Here is a 21,542-nt window from a genome sequence, read left to right on the forward strand (position 1 = left end):
CCAACCTTTTAGTTTGAAGTTCACATATGAATAGATGTATATGTGTATGTATGTTGATATGTGCATGTAAACATTTTTGTAAGGAAGTATTCAAATGCACACATGTGGGTTAAAAAACCTTGCATACAGACTTGAACTTTGCTTAAATGGCAAGTTTAAAAACACCATTACTGGGAGAGTTACAAATGAAAACTTGATATAGATATAAAATCGTACATTAAGAGTTGCAGTCGGGTCTGGGATTAAATTGCCACAAAAGTGTTGGCCATGCCCCCGACTCAGACCCATTTTAAAGCACCTCGATATGATTGTAAGGCCCTCTCTGCCTGTGCCTGGTCCATGCGTCCCCCTCTCAGTGGGAGGGGATAGGGGTGAAGTGTTTTAGGATTGAGGGAGGGAGGTGAGTGGGGGATGTTTGCTCACCCTCTGGCGGCCTCCAGGCTCTTGATGAGTTTCTTGATCTTCCAGATCTCCACGTTCCTGTCGGCTGCAGTCGGGTCGTCGGCCATTTTCTTCTCGTTGTGCTACTGCTGCTCTCGGCGGGGAAGAGGCAGAGACACAGAGAGACGGCGAGTGAGTGAGAGTGAGAGAGAAGCGCGCACACGTACACACACACGCTCCCGCTCGTTCCCCAGGCACGCTCACACAGCACGGCACGCGGTCTCCACCCCCCCGAGACCCGGCTCCGCCGCTTCTATCAAATCCGCTTTTTCCCCTTCACTCCTTTCGCTGACGTCAGGCACCGGCTCGCATGGCCGCAACCTCACATGGATCTTTCGCCCTCTCCCTCTGACGTCGCAACCAGCATCGCCGCTCCCCATAGGACCTGCCTGCGCCTGCACCATCGACTAAAACCTTCTTCGATTGGTCCCGCCTCGCCGCTCCCTACCAGCCTTGCGCACGCGGAGCTGTAATGTTTTGTGGGACTTGTAGTTCCTTCCTCCTCCCCATTTCTTCCTTCCTGGTCCTTATGGCCCAGTTTAAAACACCATTATTACTTCAAAGCATAACTATTACTTTAATGTTTTTACCACTTCCTACTTAGAAGTCCCAACCAAGGATATTTTGCAGCATTAATATACAGTAAGGTTGATACAAATAAGAAGTAATGGTTTTCATTATTTAACTCAGCTGATAAAAATACACCGTTATTCCCCACCCCACATAAAAGTATATTATTAATTGTAGAACAAACCAAATTCCCTGAGGGAAAGGGTCCATGTTGACTCACACAGACTATGAAAATCTGAGGGTCAATTTATGGTTCTGGTTGTTGACTTTGGTGATCTGTTTGGAGTTTGCCCTTTTCCCTGTGTCTGCATGGGTTTCCCCCGGGTGCTCTGGTTTCCTCCCACATTCCAAAAATGTGCAGGTTAGATGGATGGGGCATGTTAAAAGATTGACCCTTCATGTCACAAAGACGTGCAGGTTAAGTGGGGCTATGGGGTTAAGGGTTCTCTTTCAGAGGGTTGATGCAAACTCGATGGGCTAAATGGCCTCTGCGCTGTCGGAATTCTATCTCAACTGACTGGTAAATGGACTACAATTTGTCTCACTGTGTTAAGGAAGGAAAAGTAAATCTGTATTCTGAATGCTATTCTGCAACCTGTTGGGCGTGGTGATGATGGAAGGCGAGCCGAGGCTCTACTATCCTTCACAATTAAATAAACAGCATGTTCCCTCAATGTTCACACATGAATAATGGTAACTTCAACAAAGTTCAGAGGCAGTTGATGGACAGCAAAACAACCTTGCCATTGCTGGGCAGCACGGTGGCACAGTGGATAGCACTGATGTCTCACAGCGCCGAGGTCCCAGGTTCGATCCTGGCTCTGGGTCACTGTCCGTGTGGAATTTGCATGCGTTTCGCCCCCACAACCCAAAGATGCGCAGGTTAGGTGGATTGGCTACGCTAAATTGCCCATTAATTGGAAAAAATGAATTGGGTATTCTAAATTTATTTTTAAAAGCCTTGCCATTGAAGGCTTCATGGCATCATTGAAATGATGACCAGATGTCCTGGCTTTTCAAGAACATACCAATTAGAGAGCAGCATGGTGGCGCAGTGGGTTAGCCCTGCTGCCTCACGGCGCCGAGGTCCCAGATTCAATCCCAGCTCTGGGTCACTTCCATGTGGAGTTTGCACATTCTCCCCGTGTTTGCGTGGGTTTTGCCCCACAACACAAAGATGTGCAGGTTAGGTGGATTGGCTACGCTAAATTGCTCCTTAATTGGAAAAAATGAATTGAGTACTCTAAATTTATTTTTAAAAACATACCAATTAGGAGCACTCGGCCCCTCAGGCTTGTTCGCCATTCAATAAGATCATGGCTGATCTAACTGTAACTTCCCACATACTCTCAATAACCTTTGCATCCCCTTGTTTATGAAGAATCTAACCACCTCTGCCTTAAAAATATTCAAAGGCTCTGGTTTCAGTGCCTTTTGAATAAGTGAGTTTCAAAGAGAAAATTCTCCTCACCTCTGTTTTAAATGGGTGATCCCTTATTTTTAAAGAGTGACCCCCTCGTTCTATATTATCCCACAAGAGGAAACATCCTCTTCACATCCACCCTGTCAATACCCCTCAGGATCTTAAAGGTTTCAATTAAGTCACCTCTTACTCTTCTAAACACCAGTATATAAAATCCTAGCCTGTCCAAAATTTCCTCAGAAGAAACCACACCCATTCCAAGTATAAGTCAAGTAAACCTCTCTTAACCTCTCTTGGGCAGCACGGTAGCATTGTGGATAGCACAATTGCTTCACAGCTCCAGGGTCCCAGGTTCGATTCCAGCTTGGGTCACTGTCTGTGCGGAGTCTGCACATCCTTCCCGTGTGTGCGTGAGTTTCCTCCCACAGTCCAAAGGTGTGCAAGTTAGGTGGATTGGCCATGATAAATTGCCCTTAGTGTCCAAAATTGCCCTTAGTGTTGGGTGGGGTTACTGGGTTATGGGGATAGGGTGGAGGTGTTGACCTTGGGTAGGGTGCTCTTTCCAAGAGCCAGTGCAGACTCGATGGGCCGAATGGCCTCCTTCTGCACTGTAAATTCTATGATAATCTATGATTAACTGCTTCCAGCACATTTATATCCTTCCTTAAATCAGAAGACTGATGCCAGAAACAATACTCCAGGTGTGTTCTCACCAATGCGCTGCATACATGAAGCATACTCTTATGTTCAATTCCCCATACAATAAATAATAATTCTATTAGCTTTCCTAATTACTAGCTGTAACTACACACTAACCTTTTATGATTCATGCACAAGGACGCTTAGATCCCTTTGAATCAGAGCTCTGCAATCTCTCACCATTTAGATAATATGCTTCTTTTTTATCCTTCCTGTCAAAATGGACAATTTCACGTGTTCCTACATTATACTCCATTTGCTAGATATTTTCCCACTCACTTAACATATTGATATCCCTTTGTCGCCTCCTTATATCATCTTCACAATTTACTTTCCAATCTATCTTTGTATCATCAGCAACTTTAGCAACCATACCTTCAGTCCTTTCATCCAATTCATTTATATATGTAATAATTCCAGGAGGCGTGGAGTGAAAGGCCAAAATGGTATATTTTAAACTGAAAATGAAGCCACTACTGCAGCATACAAAGCAAACGCCCCAGACCAGGATTATCAGGAACTGACGGTCCGGATCTGGGAACTACATTTAAAGCGACCCATAATGAGCCCCAGCTGGGTGGGCCTCTGCCCGCTCACCAGGGGAACATGTATTCTACAAAGCTCAAGGGGAGATCAATGAACGATCCCCTGAGGTCCTCGTGAGGGTTAGCACTTCCCTGCCCCCTTCAAGTCTGAATCATCCTCCACACTCCCATGGCGATGAGGCAACTTTCGTCACTTGACACAAGGCCTCATGTTGGCGGCAGGTGGAGCCTGATCAGGATGTGTGAACCGGACTGTGGATCGTCACTTCCTTGTTGAAGTCATGGAGGAAATACGATGTACCATTTCGAGTGGGCATTGACCATAATAAGGAACATTGATCCCAAGAATGGGTCAGCACGCACCACATGCACCCATACCTGTGGTTTTCCTGGCCATTCCCTTGGGTGCAATGAGGCCAATGGTGGGAGCTTCTGGTTCTCCTGGCACAAAGAGCACTGCTTCACCAGATTCATTTTTTAAAATATTTTTTATTCTCCTCCTTTTTCACATTTTCTCCCAAATTTACACCCACCAACAACAAACAATAATCAGTAACAAATATGTCAATCCCCATATCAATAACAACAATCCCATCCTCCCACCAAACCCCAAACATTAGCCCGCATGTTCACATAAACAAATGACAAACAGGAATCACCCATAGCCCCAATTAACACACACCGCCCCCCTCCCCCCAACCCTCCCACCCACCCCCCCAACTAATGTTCGATGTTATCCAGTTCTTGAAAGTGCATGAAGAATAATGCCCATGAATTGTAGAACCCCTCCATCCTTCCCCTCAGTTCAAACTTAACCTTCTCAAGAATCAAGAATTCCAACAGGTCCCACCTGCCCGCCACGCCAGGGCACAGGGTGGAGAGGTTGCCCTCCAGCCCATCAGGTTCCGCCTTCGGACGATCAACGAGGCAAAGGCTACATCTGTCTCCGCACCCGTTTCCAACGCTGGCTGGTCCAACACCCCGAATATGGCCTCCCGGGGGCCCGGGTCCAGTTTCACACACACCGCTTTAGAAATTACCCTAGAAACCTCCTTCCAGTAATCCTCTAGCTTTGGACAGGACCAAAACATATGAACGTGATTAGCGCCCCCCCCCCCCCCCCCAACAACGTTCACACACATCTTCTACTCCTTCAAAGAATCTGCTCATCCTCTGTATACCACTTTCAGCTGTATCAGCCCCAACCTCACGCACGAAGTAGAGGCATTCACTCTCCAGAGCACCTCACACCAGAACCCCTCCTCCATATCCTCTCCCAACTCTTCCTCCCACTTTGCTTTGATCCCTTCCAGTGGTGCCTTCTCCTCTTCCAAAATAGCTCCGTAAACCGTTGACACTACCCGCTTCTCCAGTCCCCCTGTCGTTAGCACCTCCTCCAGCAATGTGGAGGCCGGCTCCATCGGGAAGCTCTGTATCTCCTTTCCGACAAAATCTCGAAACTGCATGTATCTAAACGTTTCCCCCTGCTCCAGCCCATACTTCGATTCCAGCTCCTTCAGCCCTGCAAACCGACCCCTAAGAAACAAATCTTTTAGTGTCTTAATCCCCTTCACCTCCCATTTGCTTCACCAGATTCTTAATGTCTGTATCGAGCCTGGGCCACCAGACATAGTTCCTTGCGAGCATTTTCATCCTGGATACCCCAGGGTGTCCATTATATAATTCCGTCAAGATTGGGCACTGATCTTTAATTCTGTTGTATTTCGTGGCGTCCGTGCCTTTACAGGAACTCGTTTTCTACAAAGCCCACAGGGAGATCAATCTGCGATCCCTGTGGTCCTTGTGAGGGTTATAACAATATAAATTGTAAAATGTTTGATCCCTGTAGCACATCACTCATTCCATCCTGCCAACCAGAAAAAGACCCACTTATGCCAACTCTGTTTCCAGTTATCTAGCTAATCTTCTGTCCGTGTCAACATGTTACCCCCTGCATCATGAGTTTTCATTTTCTGCAATAACCTCTGAGGTGGCACCTTATTAAATTCCTTCTGGAAATCTTTTTTTTTAATGAACATTTTATTGAGGTTTTTTTTGGCATGTAACAGCAGTAATATAAACAATGTACAGAAAATATAAACATAGTGCAAATACCACCTCCCTCCCCCACAGGTCCCACCATTAACTAACTCCCTAATCTACGCTAATCTAACCCCCCCCCCCCCGCGAAGAAGTCGATGAATGGTTGCCACCTCTGGGCAAACCCCAACAGTGACCCTCTCATGGTGTACTTAATTTTCTTCACGCAGAGAAAGCCAGCCATGTCCAATAGCCAGGTCTCCGACTTCGGGGGCCTTGAGTCCCTCCATGCTAATAATATCTGCCTCCGGGCTACCAGGGAAGCAAAGGCCAGAACGTCAGCCTCTTTCTCCTCTTGCCTCTTTCTCCTGTGCCATCCCGAAAATCGCCACCTCTGGACTCAATGCCACCCTTGTATTTAATACCTTGGACATGATGTCAGGAAACCCCTGCCAAACTCCCCTCAGCTTTGGACATGCCCAGAACATGTGGACATGGTTCGCTGGTCCTCCTGCACATTTTGCGCACCTATCCTCCACCCCAAAGAATCTGCTCATCCGGGACACTGTCATGTGAGCCCGGTGAACGACCTTGAATTGAATCAGGCTGAGTCTGGCACAAATTGCGGTCGCATTGACTCTACTCAATACGTCCGCCCAAAGGCCCTCCTCTATCTCCCCCCCCCCCCCCCCCTCCCCAGCTCCTCCTCCCACTTTTGCTTCAGCTCCTCGGTCTGCATCTCCTTTGATCCCATACGCTCCTTATAAATGTCAGAAATGCTCCCCTCACCTATCTATCCTCTAGAAACCACCGTATCCTGAATCCCCCTTAGCTGCAGGAGTGGGCGAAAAATTAATTACATAGGAATTACATTCTATTTTAGCATTTGTCCCTATGACGGCAAATAATCCTGGTCATGACAATTAAAAACAGATAATTCTGGAAACACTCAGCAGATCAGGCAGAACCTGTGGGGGAGAAACCAAGATAACATTTTAAGTCAATGACCTTTCCCAGGAATGGGTAAAGTTAGAGATATAACAGGTTTCAAACAAGTGCAATGGAGAGGCAGGAAGTTTGGGGGGAGGGGGGAGAAAGGAAAAATTGTGGGGGGGGGGGGGGGGGAGAAAGGACAAATTGGAAGCTGTAAGATGGCATGTAAAATATGAGCTAAAACAGGACAAGTAAACAAAAATCAATCATTTTTTAAATTTAGAGTGCCCAATTCTTTTTTTTCCAATTTAGGGGTAATTTTAGTGTGCCCAATTCACCTACCCTGTACATCTTTTTGGGTTGTGGGGGTGAGACTCATGCAGACATGGGGAGAATGAGCAAATTCCACACGGACAATGACCTGGGGCCAGGATCGAACCCGGGTCCTCAGCGCCGTGAGGCAGCAGTGCTAACTACTGCTCAGCAAAAGATAAATCTAGAGGAGGTATAAATGGTAAGAGCTAAATCATAATCAACAGCTGCTGTCTGAAAAAAAGAGGCAGTGCTTATGATTTGAACTTGTTGAATTCAACCTCGAGTCCAGAAGCATTAAAAGTGGGTAATGGAAGTATTGGAGGCTGGTCCTTGAGCTTACATTCAGCTTAATTGGAAAGTGTAGGAGACCAAATTATTTTTATCTATGTTATTCCCATGTCCCTTCACCCCATTTCCTTTATTGATCTTTTTAATCTAAAGTTAAATGCTGACAGAACTAAACGGATGTGTTGGAGGAACAGGGTGGACATTGCATCAATGCTAAAGTTGTCAGGGAATGCTCGAGCTAATGTAGGGTATGGTACTGTAGCATTCATCCATCAGCTCTGCTCAACAATGTTCACTAACTCCTCCTTTGGCAACACTTTGATGTTAAAATTCTCATTCTTCTTTTCAAAACCATCCATCACCTCACCCTTCCTGGCCCTTTAACATTCTCCAGCCCAACACCTTTCCAAAATGTCTACCATTCTCTAATGTGGGCTTTACAGGCCTAAAATTCCTTGTATAAATATTTCCACCTCTCTGTGCTCCTTGAGAAGATGATTCAAACTTACCTCTTTGACCAGTTTGTAGTCACTTTATCCTAAAATCTGTTTAGTGGTTCAGTGTCAATTCCTGTCTGGAATTGCTGTGAGCTTATTTGGACTTTTGTCCCATACTAAAGGCACTATTTAAATACAAGTTGTTGTTGTTTTAATGGACTAGTCATCCAGAAGAATATGAATTCAAACCCCATCATGGCATTTGGAAGAATTTGAGTTTGGTTCAGAAAATCTGGAAATCAAGAATCGAATGTGACAAAGGATTTCAGAGGCAGATGGGCTGAAATTGTGTTGTGAGTTGAGGTGAGTGAAATTTGCTATGGAATGGGTATAAATTCAGCAGCTCAGACACACAGAAATAATGCTGAGGTTGCAAACAGTCAAGGTCAATGGAGATCTTTCCATTCAGGCGCAAGGGGTATTGGCTTGCAGTCAGATTCAACCACCCTGACTGATGTCTCTCCCTCCTACTCCAAGGTGCTGAAGGCAGAAGTAGTGACCCAACTGAGATCAGTTAACCAAGCAGGAGACTGAACAGTGGCTTCCTATTGTCAGTGTTGCATCAGGTGACCTGACCCCCTCCCCCCTTTACTGAGTGAAGGAGCTCACTTCCTGTCCTTAAATCATCACCTCACAGTAGCTGTTGTGATGTCATCACTCCACAATATCCCCAGTTCATCCATGAGTGACACAACATGTTTCCCTATGGTACAGTACTCACCGCCCCAAAACTCTTTCCTTCGTCACTTTGTAAATCGCTTATCAATTGAAGTTCAACTTTGCCGGGTATCAAAGCAGTTAGCAGTGAGCTAGTTTAACTTGCTGCTCCAGTAGACTTTGTGTTCAGTCAATTCACAGCTAACCCCCTTCAAACATAAAAGTAGAACTTCACAGAATGGTGTTGTCATTGATGATGTTTGCTGCTCTTCACTGCCCTCCCTTATATTCATAACAGTGATGGGGGACGTCTTGGTACATGCCAGTGTAAGATGTCAGTGTAAACTGTGACAGATTGTGATATCATCTCCACAGAATAATACTGCCAGATGATTGGCAGGAGGAGTTTATTAAGAGGGAATTGCATACCTGTTCAGAAATGCAAGTCAATTAGAAAAGTGATAGCAAATCCTACCTCGTTGGTTCAACATCTTCATATTGTATTAATACCATGACAGCCATAACAATTTGCATTTTATATGTTGTCAGTATTGGATAAAAATGTCCTGAGGCATTTCACAAGCGCGCAAAATTGGACAGTCAAGTGAAGAAGGAACAACTGGGACAGGTGACCAAAAGCTTGGTCAAAAAGATGAGATTATAAGATGAGAGTGATACAGAGAGGGTCATGGAGGGAAACCCAGAGGTGATGTGCTCTGGGCAGCTGAAAGCGTGGCTGCTGATGGTAGGGCACATGGATGGTGTGGGTTACATATGGGTTTAAGGTCAAGAGGGTTGACATGATGTTTGGACAGCATTAGAATTGTCAAGTCTGGAAATTAAATAGCCATCAGACGGGCTGAGTTAGGGCCAGAGCAGATGTTGTTATAGAAGTGGAAGTAGGTAGTCTTTGTGATGCAGAGGTTATGGGGTCCGAGTTCAAATCATATTGAATAGAACGCAAAGCAAGTTCGTACCAATTGTACATGAATTCTAGAATCAATCATCTATGCTGCAAAGTTAGATCCCATTGATGCCTTCGTAACAGCACTTCAAAAGTAATTAATTGAATGTACCTCACTTTGGGATACCCAAAAGAAGGACCTATGTGATGTGTTGGACAGGATGGGTCTATGTGGACTGCGCTTGATGCAGTGTAGCGAGAGACAGACTTCCAACACTTGATGAGATGCAACACAATTTTATTTAACATCTAACTATTGTACATGTTCAATTGTGGGTTGACACTATGCTGACTTGACTGGAGACCCGACACTAGCCTGACCAGACTTACTGACTACCACATGGTGTTTACACTGGCTATGCTCATCAGCTCTGACTGTCTCAGAGGCTGGGTCCCGAGAGAGCGGGAAAACTGGTGCCCTCTGACTTTATAGTGGTTGTGTCCTGTCTGGTGATTGGCTGCTCTGTTCTGTGTGCTTACTGGTCATCCTGTATGTCAATCACTGCCTGTCTGCACGCCATTATATATATGTAGATGTATATTATGACATCTCCCCTTTTTTTTGTAGTTTGTGTTCAGGTAATAAATATTAAGGTGCATGTGTGTGAGGATGTGTATATGTGCGTGACTATATACAGAATGTGCTAAAATGGACTTATATACATAGGAAGGTGTCGCTAGTGCATATATAGGGCAGATAAAACAGTAAAAAAAACGATATGTACAGAGGTAAAATCAATGTGGTAACAAAATTGTGCAAACGTTCAGTCTATAAGTTTAGTCTCTGTGGCAGGCAACGAATTCTGGTTGACCGCCTCAAGGGTGGATCAGGGGCCGCCTGCACTTGGATAGGCGTGACTGCCGCCAATGCGGTGGTCGCAGAGGTCGACAGGATGGCTGGTAGATTGGTGGGCTCATGGCAGGGTGCATCCGGAGGAAGCAGTGTGTGAGGTGGGACATCACGGTTGGGTGGCGGGCATGGAACTCTGCGCAGTGCCCGCCTGTTGCGTCGTAGTAAGGAGCCATCAGCCATGTGGACAAGGAACGATCTCGGGGCCATTTGCTTGACCACCACAGCTGTGGCGGACCAGCCATCGTCAGGTAGCAGAACACGAACTTGATCAGTTGGGACCAGCTCGGGGAGATCCGTGGCATGAGCGTTGTATGCTGATTTCTGTTGGGCCCGAGACTGCTACATTTTTTTATTACCGGGAAGTTGTCAAGGTCTGGAATGTGGATGGCTGGAACCGTGGTTCGCAGAGTGCGATTCATGAGCATCTGCGCTGGAGACAACCCAGTGGACAGCGGGTTTGCTCTGTATGCCAGCAGCGCCAGGTTGAAGTCTGAGCCTGAGTCTGCAGCTTCACATAATAATCTCTTGACGGCATGGACCCTTTTTCAGCCTTCCCGTTTGACTGCGGGTAGTGGGGGCTGGAGGTGACGTGACAAAAGTTGTATAGCTGGACAAACTCAGACCATTCCTGGTTGTAAAAACAGGGGCCGTTGTCATTCATCACTGTGAGCGGTATCCCATGTCTGGCAAATGTTTCTTTGCATGCCTTAATCATGTGAGGTCGGACAGTCTCACCACTTCGGGGTAATTGGAAAAGTAGTCGACCAGGAGGACATAGTCACGCCCCTTGGCTTGGAAAAGATCAACACCGACTTTGGGCCATGGGGAGGTCGCTATCTCATGTTGCTGCAGAGTTTCTTTGGGTTGGGCTGGCTGAAATTTCTGACATGTAGGGCAGTTGAGGACCGTGTTGGCAACGTCCTGGCTGATGCCCGGCCAATAGACCGCCTCCCGAGCTCTGCGTCGACATTTCTCGATCCCCAGGTGACCCTCGTGAAGTTGGCCGAGCACCATAGCACGCATGCTCTGCGGAATCACAATTCTGTCGAGCTTCCTAAGGATGCCGTCCACCACCGTCAGGTCGTCCTTGACGTTGTAAAACTGGGAACACTGTGCCTTCTGCCAGCCATTCGTGAGGTGCTGCATCACCCGCTGGAGCAGAGGATCCTTGGCCATTTCCTCACAAATTTGAATGGCCCTCTCATCAGAGGCCGGAAAGTTGGAGGCACAGAATTGCCCCTGCGCGTCGATTTCTCATACAAAGTCAGTTTGCTCACACGGTGTGGTGATAGACCTGGAAAGGGCATCTGCAACAATGAGTTCTTTGCCTGGGGTGTAGACAAGTTCAAAATCGTAGCGGCGTAGCTTGAGAAGGATTTGTTGTAACCGTGGCGTCATGTCATTTAGGTCCTTCTGGATTATGTGGACTAATGGCCTGTAACGTCTCAACCGTGAATTTTGGGAGGCCGTACTCATAGTCATGGAACTTGTCGATTCCCGTTAGGAGGCCCATGCATTCCTTCTCAATCTGAGCGTACCATTGCTCAGTGGGCGTCATGGCTCTGGAGGCATACGCAATTGGGGCCAGGAGGAGGAGTCATCCCGTTGGAGGAGCAATGCCCCAATACCATCCTGGCTCGCGTCAGTGGATATTTTTGTCTCTTTGGCGGGGTCGAAAAATGCCAGCACCAGGGCTTTGGTGAGTTTTGCCCTCAGCTCACGCCATTCTTACTCATGAGCGGGCAGCCACTGGAATTCCGTTGACTTTCTGGCGAGGTGGCAGAGGGCTGTGGTGTGGGACGCCATGTTGGGAATTAACTTCCCGAGGAAGTTGACCATCCCTAGAAAGCAGAGGACCGCCTTCTTGTCCTCTGGGGTCTTCATGGCATTGATCGCCGAAACCTTGTCAGCATCTAGCCACACGCCTTGTTGTGAGATGTGGTCGCTAAGGAATTTGATTTCTGATTGACCGAACGAGCGCTTGGCCTTGTTGAGTCGGAGGCCATGCTCATAGATTCTGTGGAATACCTGCTTGAGGCGATCGATGTGCTCTTGAGGACTTGTGGACCAGATTATGACATCGTCAACATACACGCGCACCCACCTCGATGCCCTCCATCATCTGTTCCATTATGTGGTGAAATACCTCTGAGGCAGAGATGATGCCAAAAGGCATCCGGTTGTAGCAGTAGCAACCAAACGGGGTATTGAATGTGTACAGCTTGCGACTGGATGCATCCAGCTGTATTTGCCAGAACCCCTTGAAGGCATCCAGCTTCGTAAAGAATTTGGCATGAGCCATCTCGCTGGTCAACTCTTCTCGTTTTGGTATCGGGTAATGTTCCCTCATGATGTTGCGGATTAGATCCTTGGGGTCGATGCAGGTTCGAAGCTTCCCTGATGGCTTCTTGACGCAGACCATGGAGCTGACCCAGTCCATGGGTTCTATGACCCTTGATATGATTCCCTGGTCCTGGAGGTCCTGCAACTGCTCCTTGAGGTGGTCCTTGAGAGGTGCCGGCACCCGACGTGGTGCGTGAACCACAGGGTTGGCGTTCGGTTTGAGCAGGATTTTGTATCGGTATGGTGCCCATACCATTGAACACGCTATGGTACTGCGCGATGATGTCATCAATTTGAGCCTGGAAGTTTTCATCAGGTAAGGCCGTCGCCTGTGAGGATGACGTGGTGTGGACTCACTGAACCAGGTTCAGGAGTTTGCAGGCCCGAGCACCGAGCAAGGATGCTCTGTCAGGTCCTACGATCTCAAATCGCAGCGCCACTTTAAGTGACCTATTGGAAACTCCGAGTTGGCATGAGCCACCGGCAGCTATGGCATTGCCATTGTAGTCAAGGAGCTGGCAGGCCGGTGGAAGAATGCTTGGTTTGATGTGGATGGTGTCGAGATCGGATTTCGAGATGAGGTTCGCCAATCCGCCGGTGTCCAGCTTGAAGCGGATGCGAGCCTTGTTAACTGTGAGGACAGCACATCACTCGTTGTCAGGATACACGCTTAGGATTGGGAGGTGCTTCACTATCTTGGAGAAAGGCAGCGCATGCTTTGTAATGATGCCCACCCCGAATGGGGATTTGAGGCACTCGGCATCGGATCTGTTGGGTTGTCGGGGTCGGAGTCTGGCATGGTCTGCTGAATCGAAGGGACGCTTCTGTGTCGTGGCTGTGATCGCTGGATGCTGGGCAGTGGAGCAGATCTGCAAAGGGCTGCGTAGTGGCCAAGCTTGCCACACTGTAGATTTTGCCGGACATGGCCACTTTAAATGGGCGGAGCCACAATTCAGACACGTCATGACGCCAACGTCAGCGCGTTCCGTGCGCCAATGCGCATGCTCAGAGCGGTCGTTAATGTACGCACCTGCGCAGGCTGGTCGTCGATCTCGCCGTCCCCTCAGTCTTGGCGCGCATGCGTTGGAGCCCGGGAAAAGCGTGCAAAATGGCCACTCTCATCGAGACTCAGGCCCTGCATTTGTGCGATAGCCTGCACCCGTTCCGCCTCGTGGGGGGTTAGCTTTGCCGTTTCTGCCGCCCTGATGTGGGAGTACCGGTTGTTAGCATGTTCGTGGAGAACGCACGTTTCGATGGCGATGGTGAGGGTGAGCTGCTTGACTTTCAGGAGCTGCTGGCGAAGGGAATCGGAGTGGACCCCGAAAACGATCTGATCCCAGATCATGGAATCAGTTGTCGAGTCATAGTTACATGACTGCGTGAGGATGCGGATGTGGGTCAAAAAGGACTGAAAAGGTTCGTCCTTACCCTGAAGCCTCTGCTGGAAAACGTACCGTTCAAAGCTCTCGTTGTCCCAGTGGCTGTCGAACTTCAGCAGGACTGTTTTCAATTTCGTCCTGGCTTCGCCTTCAGCGAATGTAAGGGAGTTGTAGATGTGGATGGCGTGGTCCCCGGCTGTGGAGAGGAATAGTGCGATCTTCCTGGTATCCGATGCGGCCTTGAGGTTGGTGGCTTTGAGATAAAGTTGGAACTTTTGTTTGAAGATCTTCCAATTTGCACTGAAGTTGCCGGCGATGCGGAGCTGCGGAGGAGGGCGGACGTTTTCCATGTCACCGGATGGCTGCTTGCTGGTCAACGCTGATTCACTCAAGGTAGGTCTGTCAATTTTCAGTATCACTACCTGGTACCATGATGTGTTGGGCAGGCTGGGTCTATGTGGACTGCGCTTGATGCAGAGTAGCAAGAGATAGACTTCCAACACTTATGAGATGCAACACAATTTTATCTAACATCTAACTATTTGACATGTTCAACTGTGGGTTGACACTGTGCACTTGACTGGAGATCTGATGCTAGCCTGACCAGACTTACTGACTACCACATGGTGTTTGCACTGGCTATGTTAACGAGCTCTGACTGTCTCAGAGGCTGGATCCCGAGAGAGCGGGAAAACTGGTGCTCTCTGGCTTTATAGTGGTAGTGTCCTGTCTGGTGATTGGCTGCTCTGTTCTGTGTGCTTACTGGTCATCCTGTGTGTCAATCACTGCCTGGCTGCACTCCATTATATACATAGATGTATATTATGACACTATGTAAGTATCAGCATTCATTCAATGGTAATATCATATCTCTAGGTCAGAAGGCTTAAGGCCCACTATAAAGACATGAGCACATGATCCAGACTCACACTTGCAGCAGAGAGGGTGGCATAGTGGTAATGTCACTGGATTATTAATCCAGATGCCCAAGCTAACGTTCTTGAGTTCAAATCCCACCATGGCGGCTGGTGGAATTTAAATTGAAAGCCAGTCTCAATAATTTAAAAAAAATTTAGAGTACACAATTATTTTTTCCAATTAAGGGGCAATTTAGCATGGCCAATCCACCTATCCTGCACATCGTTTGGGTTGTGGGGGCGAAACCCACGCAGACACGGGGAGAATGTGCAAACTCCACACGGACAGTGACCCAGGGCCGGGATTCGAATCTGGGTCCTCCGCGCCGTAGGCAACAGCCAGTCTCAATAATGATGACAATGAAACTATCACTTGATTGTCATAAAACCCGAACTGGATTATTTATGCCCTTTAGGCAAGGAAATCTGCTGTCCTTACCTGGCCTGGCCTACATGACTCCAGACCCACAACAATGTGGTTGATTCTTAAATGCTCTCTAAATGGCCTTTTAAGTCACTCACTTCAAGGGCAATTAGGGATGGACAACAAACACAGGCTTTTCCAGGAACACTCATCACCTATGAAATAATTTTTTTTTTAAATGCAGTACAAGGGAGCACTATTAGAAGTGTCTCTTTGAGACATTAGACCAAGAGTCCTGTTTGCACACCCCAGGGTTCTATTCAAAAAGGAACATTCTCCTAGTTCCTGGTGCCAATACATATCCACACCCAACACCACGAACAACAGATCAGCAGGTCATTCATCTCGTTGATGTTTTGTGTGACCTTGCTGTGTGTGCAAATTGACTGCCAAATTTCCTTCCATTTCAAGTGATACCCACACTTCAAAAGAACTTCATTAGCTGTGAAGAATTTTGGGAATTCCTGAGGAAATTAAAATTAAAGATTTCTCTTTGAAACAGGGTTTTTTATATCAATGACAGCATGTAAATTCAATTAATTCTGTAATTTTGTCACATTGAAAGATTGTTTTGTCCACATTTTCCCGCAGAGAAACTCTGGGAAAGACTTATTTGCTTGAAGTGTTTGTATTTAGAAACAAAGTGAATTAGCAAAGTTTAAAAGATCAGAGGTTGTAGGCATTTGTAACATGGGCCTGAATTTTCAGGATGGTGGGTGTCCCCAGTCAGAAGGAAGCTTCTGAGGTAGGTGCTCTGCCCCTCCCCCTGGCCCTCCTGTCACCCCACCTTCCTCCCCGAGATCAACCTTTGTTATTTTGGGTTTCCCCCCTGATCTATCAAGCACCAATCTAAAAATCAAAGCGGGGTGAGAAAAGGCCCTCAGTGGCCATTTGAGGACCAGACTTGGGTGAGGACCAGCTTCCCATCTATGGCCCTGCTTGCACCAGCATAAAATTTCAGGATCCTGGAGTGAATCCTGTCCACCCAATTTTACATTTTTGCATTGGGTGGCATGGCCAAAGACTTGCTTAGTAGCTCTTCTGGTCAATCTTTGTTGAAGAGGAGAGTCCATGAACCAAGTCGCAGCTTCCTGTGGGAACAGTAAACAACTACTCATATTTATATAGCGCATTAATGAATTGTTCCAAGGTGCTTGACCATTATAAAGTAAAGTTTGACACTGAGTCGCATAAGGAGATTTTAGGTCCGATAAAGGAAGCTTGGTCAAATAAATTGAAGGACTGTCTTAAAGGAGAAAACAAGATAGAGAGGTTGTATTCCTGAGCTTCGGGCCTATGGCTGAATACAGCCACCAATGGCGGAGTAATTAAATTTGGAAATACGCAAGAGCCCAGAATAAGAGGGATAACTCAGAGGGTTAGTGGGCTGGTGGAGATTACAGAGATTGGGAGTGGCAAAGCAATGGACAGATTTAAAAACAAGAATGAGGTATTTAAAATCAAGATATGGCTTGACTGGATAGCCAATGTAGGTCAGCGAGTACAAACATGAAAGTCATGAACAAAGCTTCAAATATCAGCTGTCAGATTTAATTAAAGAGATCAAAGGCTGAAAGCAGTGAACAGAAAGGATAATACCAGAGAGAGAAGCTAAAGTTATCTTTAAGTTCAGAACCCATGGAAGTGGGGTACAGTAGCGTGTTCATTATTTGTACAACATCAGACAGAGATAAGATTTAACAGTTCAATTAAATGAACCTTTATCTCTGCCAGCTCCACAGCCCTCTGAGATCTCTGCACTCCTCCAATTCTGACCTCTTGCACATTCCTGATTTCCATCACTCCACTTGGCTGCTGTGCCTTTAGCTGTCAAGGTTTCAAACTGTAGAATTCCCTCCCTAATTTCTGGGATGGTGTGTCCTATGAGGAGAGATTGAGGAGACTGGGCCTGTATTCTCTGGAACTTAGAAGAATGAAATGTGACCCTATTGAAACGTACAAAATTCTTAAAGGCTCAATGCAGACAGGATGTTTCCCTTGGCTGGGGAGTGAGTCTAGATCCAGGGGACACAGTCTCAGTTTAAGGGGCTTAAGCCATTTAGGACTGAGCTGCGGAGGTATTTCTTCACTCAGGGAGTAGTGAAATTCTCTCCCTAGAGGGCTTTGGAAGCTCAGTCATTGAGTATGTTCAAATCAGAGGTCGATAGAGATTATGGATATTAATGAGGTCAAAGAATATGGGATGGCATGGGAAAATGCCATTGAGGTAAATTTTTTATATATTTTAAATTTAGAGTACCCAATTATGTTTTTTTACAATTAAGGGGCAATTTAGTGTGGCCAATCCACCTAACCTGCACATCTTTGGGTTGTGGGGGTGAAACCTACACAGACACGGGGAGAATGTGCAAACTCCACACGGACAGTGACCCTGGGCCGGGATTCGAACCCGGGTCCTCAGTGCCGGAGTCCCAGTGCTAACCACTGCACCGCATGCTGCCCCTCATTGAGGTAGATTATTAGCCATGATCTAGTTGAATGGAGGAGCAGGCTCGAGGGTTGAATGGCTTACTGTGGCTCCTATGTTCCTCCCTGAACTTCCCTGCATCCTCTATCACTCTCCTCTTTTAAGATGTTCTGTAAAATATTCCAAGCTTTTGTTCACCTGTTCTAATCTTAATTTATGTCGTTCTCAAGTTTTGTGCCTTGCAAAGTTTCTTGGGTTGCTTGGCTATGTTGAAGGCACTAGATAAATGCAATTCACTATCGTTGTTTCATCTGATTCTTGCTCTCCTCATTGTGGATTACTGAAAGTTAATGTTTTGTATCAAGCCTCAGTTCACCTAAATGGTAACTTAGTCAAATTTATGTAGAGATTAAAGATTTGTGCTGAAGATATGCGTGTCCATTTTCGATTACTGGAATGCAATTGTATGATTAGACGGAAGGCAACAAGGGAATGATGATCTGGAGGTGCCGGCGGTGGACTGGGGTGAGCACAGTAAGAAGTCTTGCAACACCAGGTTAAAGTCCAATAGGTTTGTTTCAAATCACTAGCTTTCGGAGCACTGCTCCTTACTCAGGTGAATTCAATTTCTCCTGGTTTTGACTTCTGAAAATTTGGTCACTCCAGTGTACACTTACAGCAGCAGAAGGGATTGGGGAAAATAAGGAGAGGGTAAAAAAGCTTCCAATGTGAAGAACATTTTATGAGGATGAAGCAAAGTGCTGATGAATAACATGCAGTAGAATAAACCCTGCTGCGGGAGCAGAAACTACATTACAGGTCCTGAGTGATTTTGGGTCATCATAAACTATTCATTTATTCTATTTAATGCAAAATATGTTAAGAAATAAGATATTTCTAGGCTGCCTTCAAGACAGTACTGAGGGAATCCTGGTTCTCAAAAGTGCCAGAATTTGGGTGAGATGTTTTTGAGATAATTTCTTTGTCTCATGCCTAAGTTCAGTTTGCCAAGCAGTGACTGTATTTCAAAAGTACTTTTGATGGAACACCTGAGGAAGGAGCAGTGCTCCGAAAGCTAGTGTTTGAAACAAACCTGTTGGACTTTAACCTGGTGTTGTAAGACTTCTTACTGTGCTCACCCCAGTCCAACGCCGGCATCTCCACATCATGGCTGCTATTGACACCGCAAACTGCCGGCTCAAAGTGGAGAGGATCTCCAAGAAGATCGCGCATATAGACACTGACAGTCACCTGAGGAAGGAGCAGTGCTCAGAAAGCTAGTGATTTGAAACGAACCTGATGGACTTTAACCTGGTGTTGTAAGACTTCTTACTGTGAACAAGGGAATGAGCAATGAATGTTGGGCATTGTCAGTCACACCTGCAGCCTGAGAATGAATAAAAACAAACTCAGACAGCTGGATGCTTCTGATAAAAAGCAAACCACGACTCTGACAGAGGGAGGCAGAAGGTTATAGTTAAGCCAGTGATAAGGTCAAACATGGTTCTCAGCAGTAGGAGGTATCATTAGGAATGGACAACACTTCTGTTGAAGGAGTTAATTGTCTCGCTAACTCAGCAGCCAATACCATCATTTCAAGGAGAAAGCTTGGATATTTGCTCCTGAAAGTTATAACAGGACAAGACAGTGTGGATCTTGGAAGGATGTTCCTGATGGCGGGGGAGTCCTAAACCAGGGTTCACAGTCTGAGGGTACAGAATAGACCAAATGGGAATAAAATTAGGAGAAATTTATTTGCCCTGAGAATGGTCAGCATGTGGAATTCACTACTGCAGAAAGTAATTGAGGCTAAAACATTGTATGTTTTTAGGAAGGAGTTAGAAAGGGATATGGGGGGAGGGGGGGGAGGTGGGAACAGGTTATTGAGTTGGATGATCAGCTATGATCATAATGAATGGAGGAGCATGCTCGTAGGGCCAACTGGCCTCCTCCTACTCCTATTTTCTATGTTTCTATGAGTGTTACACTGTGACACTAACTAGAATGTGAACATTTATGAATTATAGAATCCCAACAGTGCAGAAGAAGAGCATTTGGCCCATCAAATCTGCACCGGCCCTTGGAAAGAGCACCCTACATAAGCCCTCACCTCCACCCTATCCCCATAACCCAGTAACCCCAACTAACCTTTTTGGACACTGATGCACGATCAATTGTACAAAGACTCAGATTGGGTACAACTGTGGCTTTATTGCAGTAAGATGCGTGGCCTCCTACAGCAGCTGGTGAAATGGCAGTTGAATAGAGGACAGGCATATTTAGACTTCTCTCCCTGGGCGGAGCCAGCAGGCAGGGGCTACTGGCGAGCCTGTAATACAGGTCCTACCTTACATCACCTAATACAGGTGCGACAGTGGTTTACCACATTCACCCCATGTTAAAATGAGTCTGGTGGGGGTGTTGTAGAACTATATACAGTAGCGAAAATTATGTACAGTGTTCTATTAGAAAGGAGAGGAAAAAAAATGTCTTTTGAAAGTCCGGTGCCAGTTAGAGGTTCAACTGGTCTGGTGCCTTGACGTTCCGCTTGGAGCGACGTAACGGTGGCGGCGATGTCGATGCTGGCGACGTCGGTGCTGGCCTGATGTCGGGTGACTCCGGGAGTGTGCCGAAATCCTCATCATCCTCTTGAGTGAGCAGGGGAAGGAGGGATGGTCCTGTGGGGTTAATGTTGGATGCGCCGGGGGAGGGGATGATGGCGCCTGGCCGGGGATGTGTGGAACCTGCTGGTGCCAGGTCCCTGAGGGAGACAGTATCTTGGCGGCCGTCGGGGTACGCCACATAGGCATACTGGGGGTTGGCATGGAGCAAGTCCACCAACGGGTCCGCCTTGTGGAGTCGGACGTGCCTACGGAGCAGGACCGGTCCTGGAGCTGTGAGTCAAGTCGGGAGCGACACCCCGGATGTGGACTTCCTCGGGAAGGCAAAAAGACGTTCATGGGTGTGTTATTCGTAGCGGTGCACAGTAGTGACCGGATGGAGTGGAGTACATCAGGGAGGATCTCCTGCCAGCGAGAGGCTGGGAGGTTCCTGGACTGTAGGGCCAGCTGGACAGCCCTCCAAACCGTCCCGTTCTCCCTCTCTACCTGGTTGTTTCCCCGGGGGGTTGTAGCTGGTCGTCCTGCTGGAGGCGATACCCCTGCTGAGCAGGAACTGACACAGCTCATTGCTCATGAATGAGGTGATGTGACCATCAATTCACAAGACACGTGATTGGAAATGACCAGTGGTTTTAATAGTCTTACAACTGAGCCTGCCTGCGACGAGATGAACTGAGAGCAGGCTTACGACTGCAGTGCTTTATACTTCCGGTTAGTGGGAGGAGCCATGGGCAGAGCCATGGGTGGAGCCAAGGGTGGAGCCCAGTACAAACTCCTCATCTCCCCCTATGGGCAGAGCCGCGCAACGGCTCGTATACAGAGCCCACGAGGACACAATACATGTAATACAACACAGAGTGAATTACTAGGTATATAATTCACCACATGAGGATCCCCTGTCACTGTGGATGTAGGCGGGGAAACCGAACAGAGCGAAGATTATGTTGAGGGCCTTGATGACGGTGGCAGACGTCATATCGAGGCATGGGATGGCGAAGGGGAATCTGGAGTACTCATCGACCACACTGAGAATATACGAGTTTCAGTCGGTGGAGGAGAGGGGCCCTTTGAAATCCATGCTGTGGCATTCAAAGGGGCAGGAGGCCTTCACCAGGTGGGCAAGGTCCAGCCGGTAGAAGTGCGGCTTGCACTCCGCACAGACCTGGCAGTCCCTGGTGACTGTCCGTACTTCCTCGACGGAGTAG

At 47.2% G+C, this 21,542-nt stretch overlaps 1 protein-coding gene across 4 annotated transcripts in view; it reads right to left on the reverse strand.

Moving 5' to 3' along the window:
- Positions 1-21,542, reverse strand: part of LOC119965037 (eukaryotic peptide chain release factor subunit 1) — a 153,247-nt gene that overhangs the window by 108,763 nt on the left and 22,942 nt on the right. Inside the window, exons 1-2 of one of the 4 annotated variants that reach the window (XM_038795252.1) lie at positions 8,473-8,679; positions 424-530 (exon numbers count right to left, since the gene is read on the reverse strand). In XM_038795252.1, the coding sequence (XP_038651180.1) occupies positions 424-509 (86 nt within the window). In that variant the 5' untranslated portion in view covers positions 510-530; positions 8,473-8,679. The other 3 variants (XM_038795253.1, XM_038795251.1, XM_038795250.1) reach the window with 3 other exon arrangements.

The sequence above is a fragment of the Scyliorhinus canicula genome, chromosome 4 (genome assembly GCF_902713615.1).
Source record: "Scyliorhinus canicula chromosome 4, sScyCan1.1, whole genome shotgun sequence".
NCBI lineage: Eukaryota > Metazoa > Chordata > Chondrichthyes > Carcharhiniformes > Scyliorhinidae > Scyliorhinus > Scyliorhinus canicula.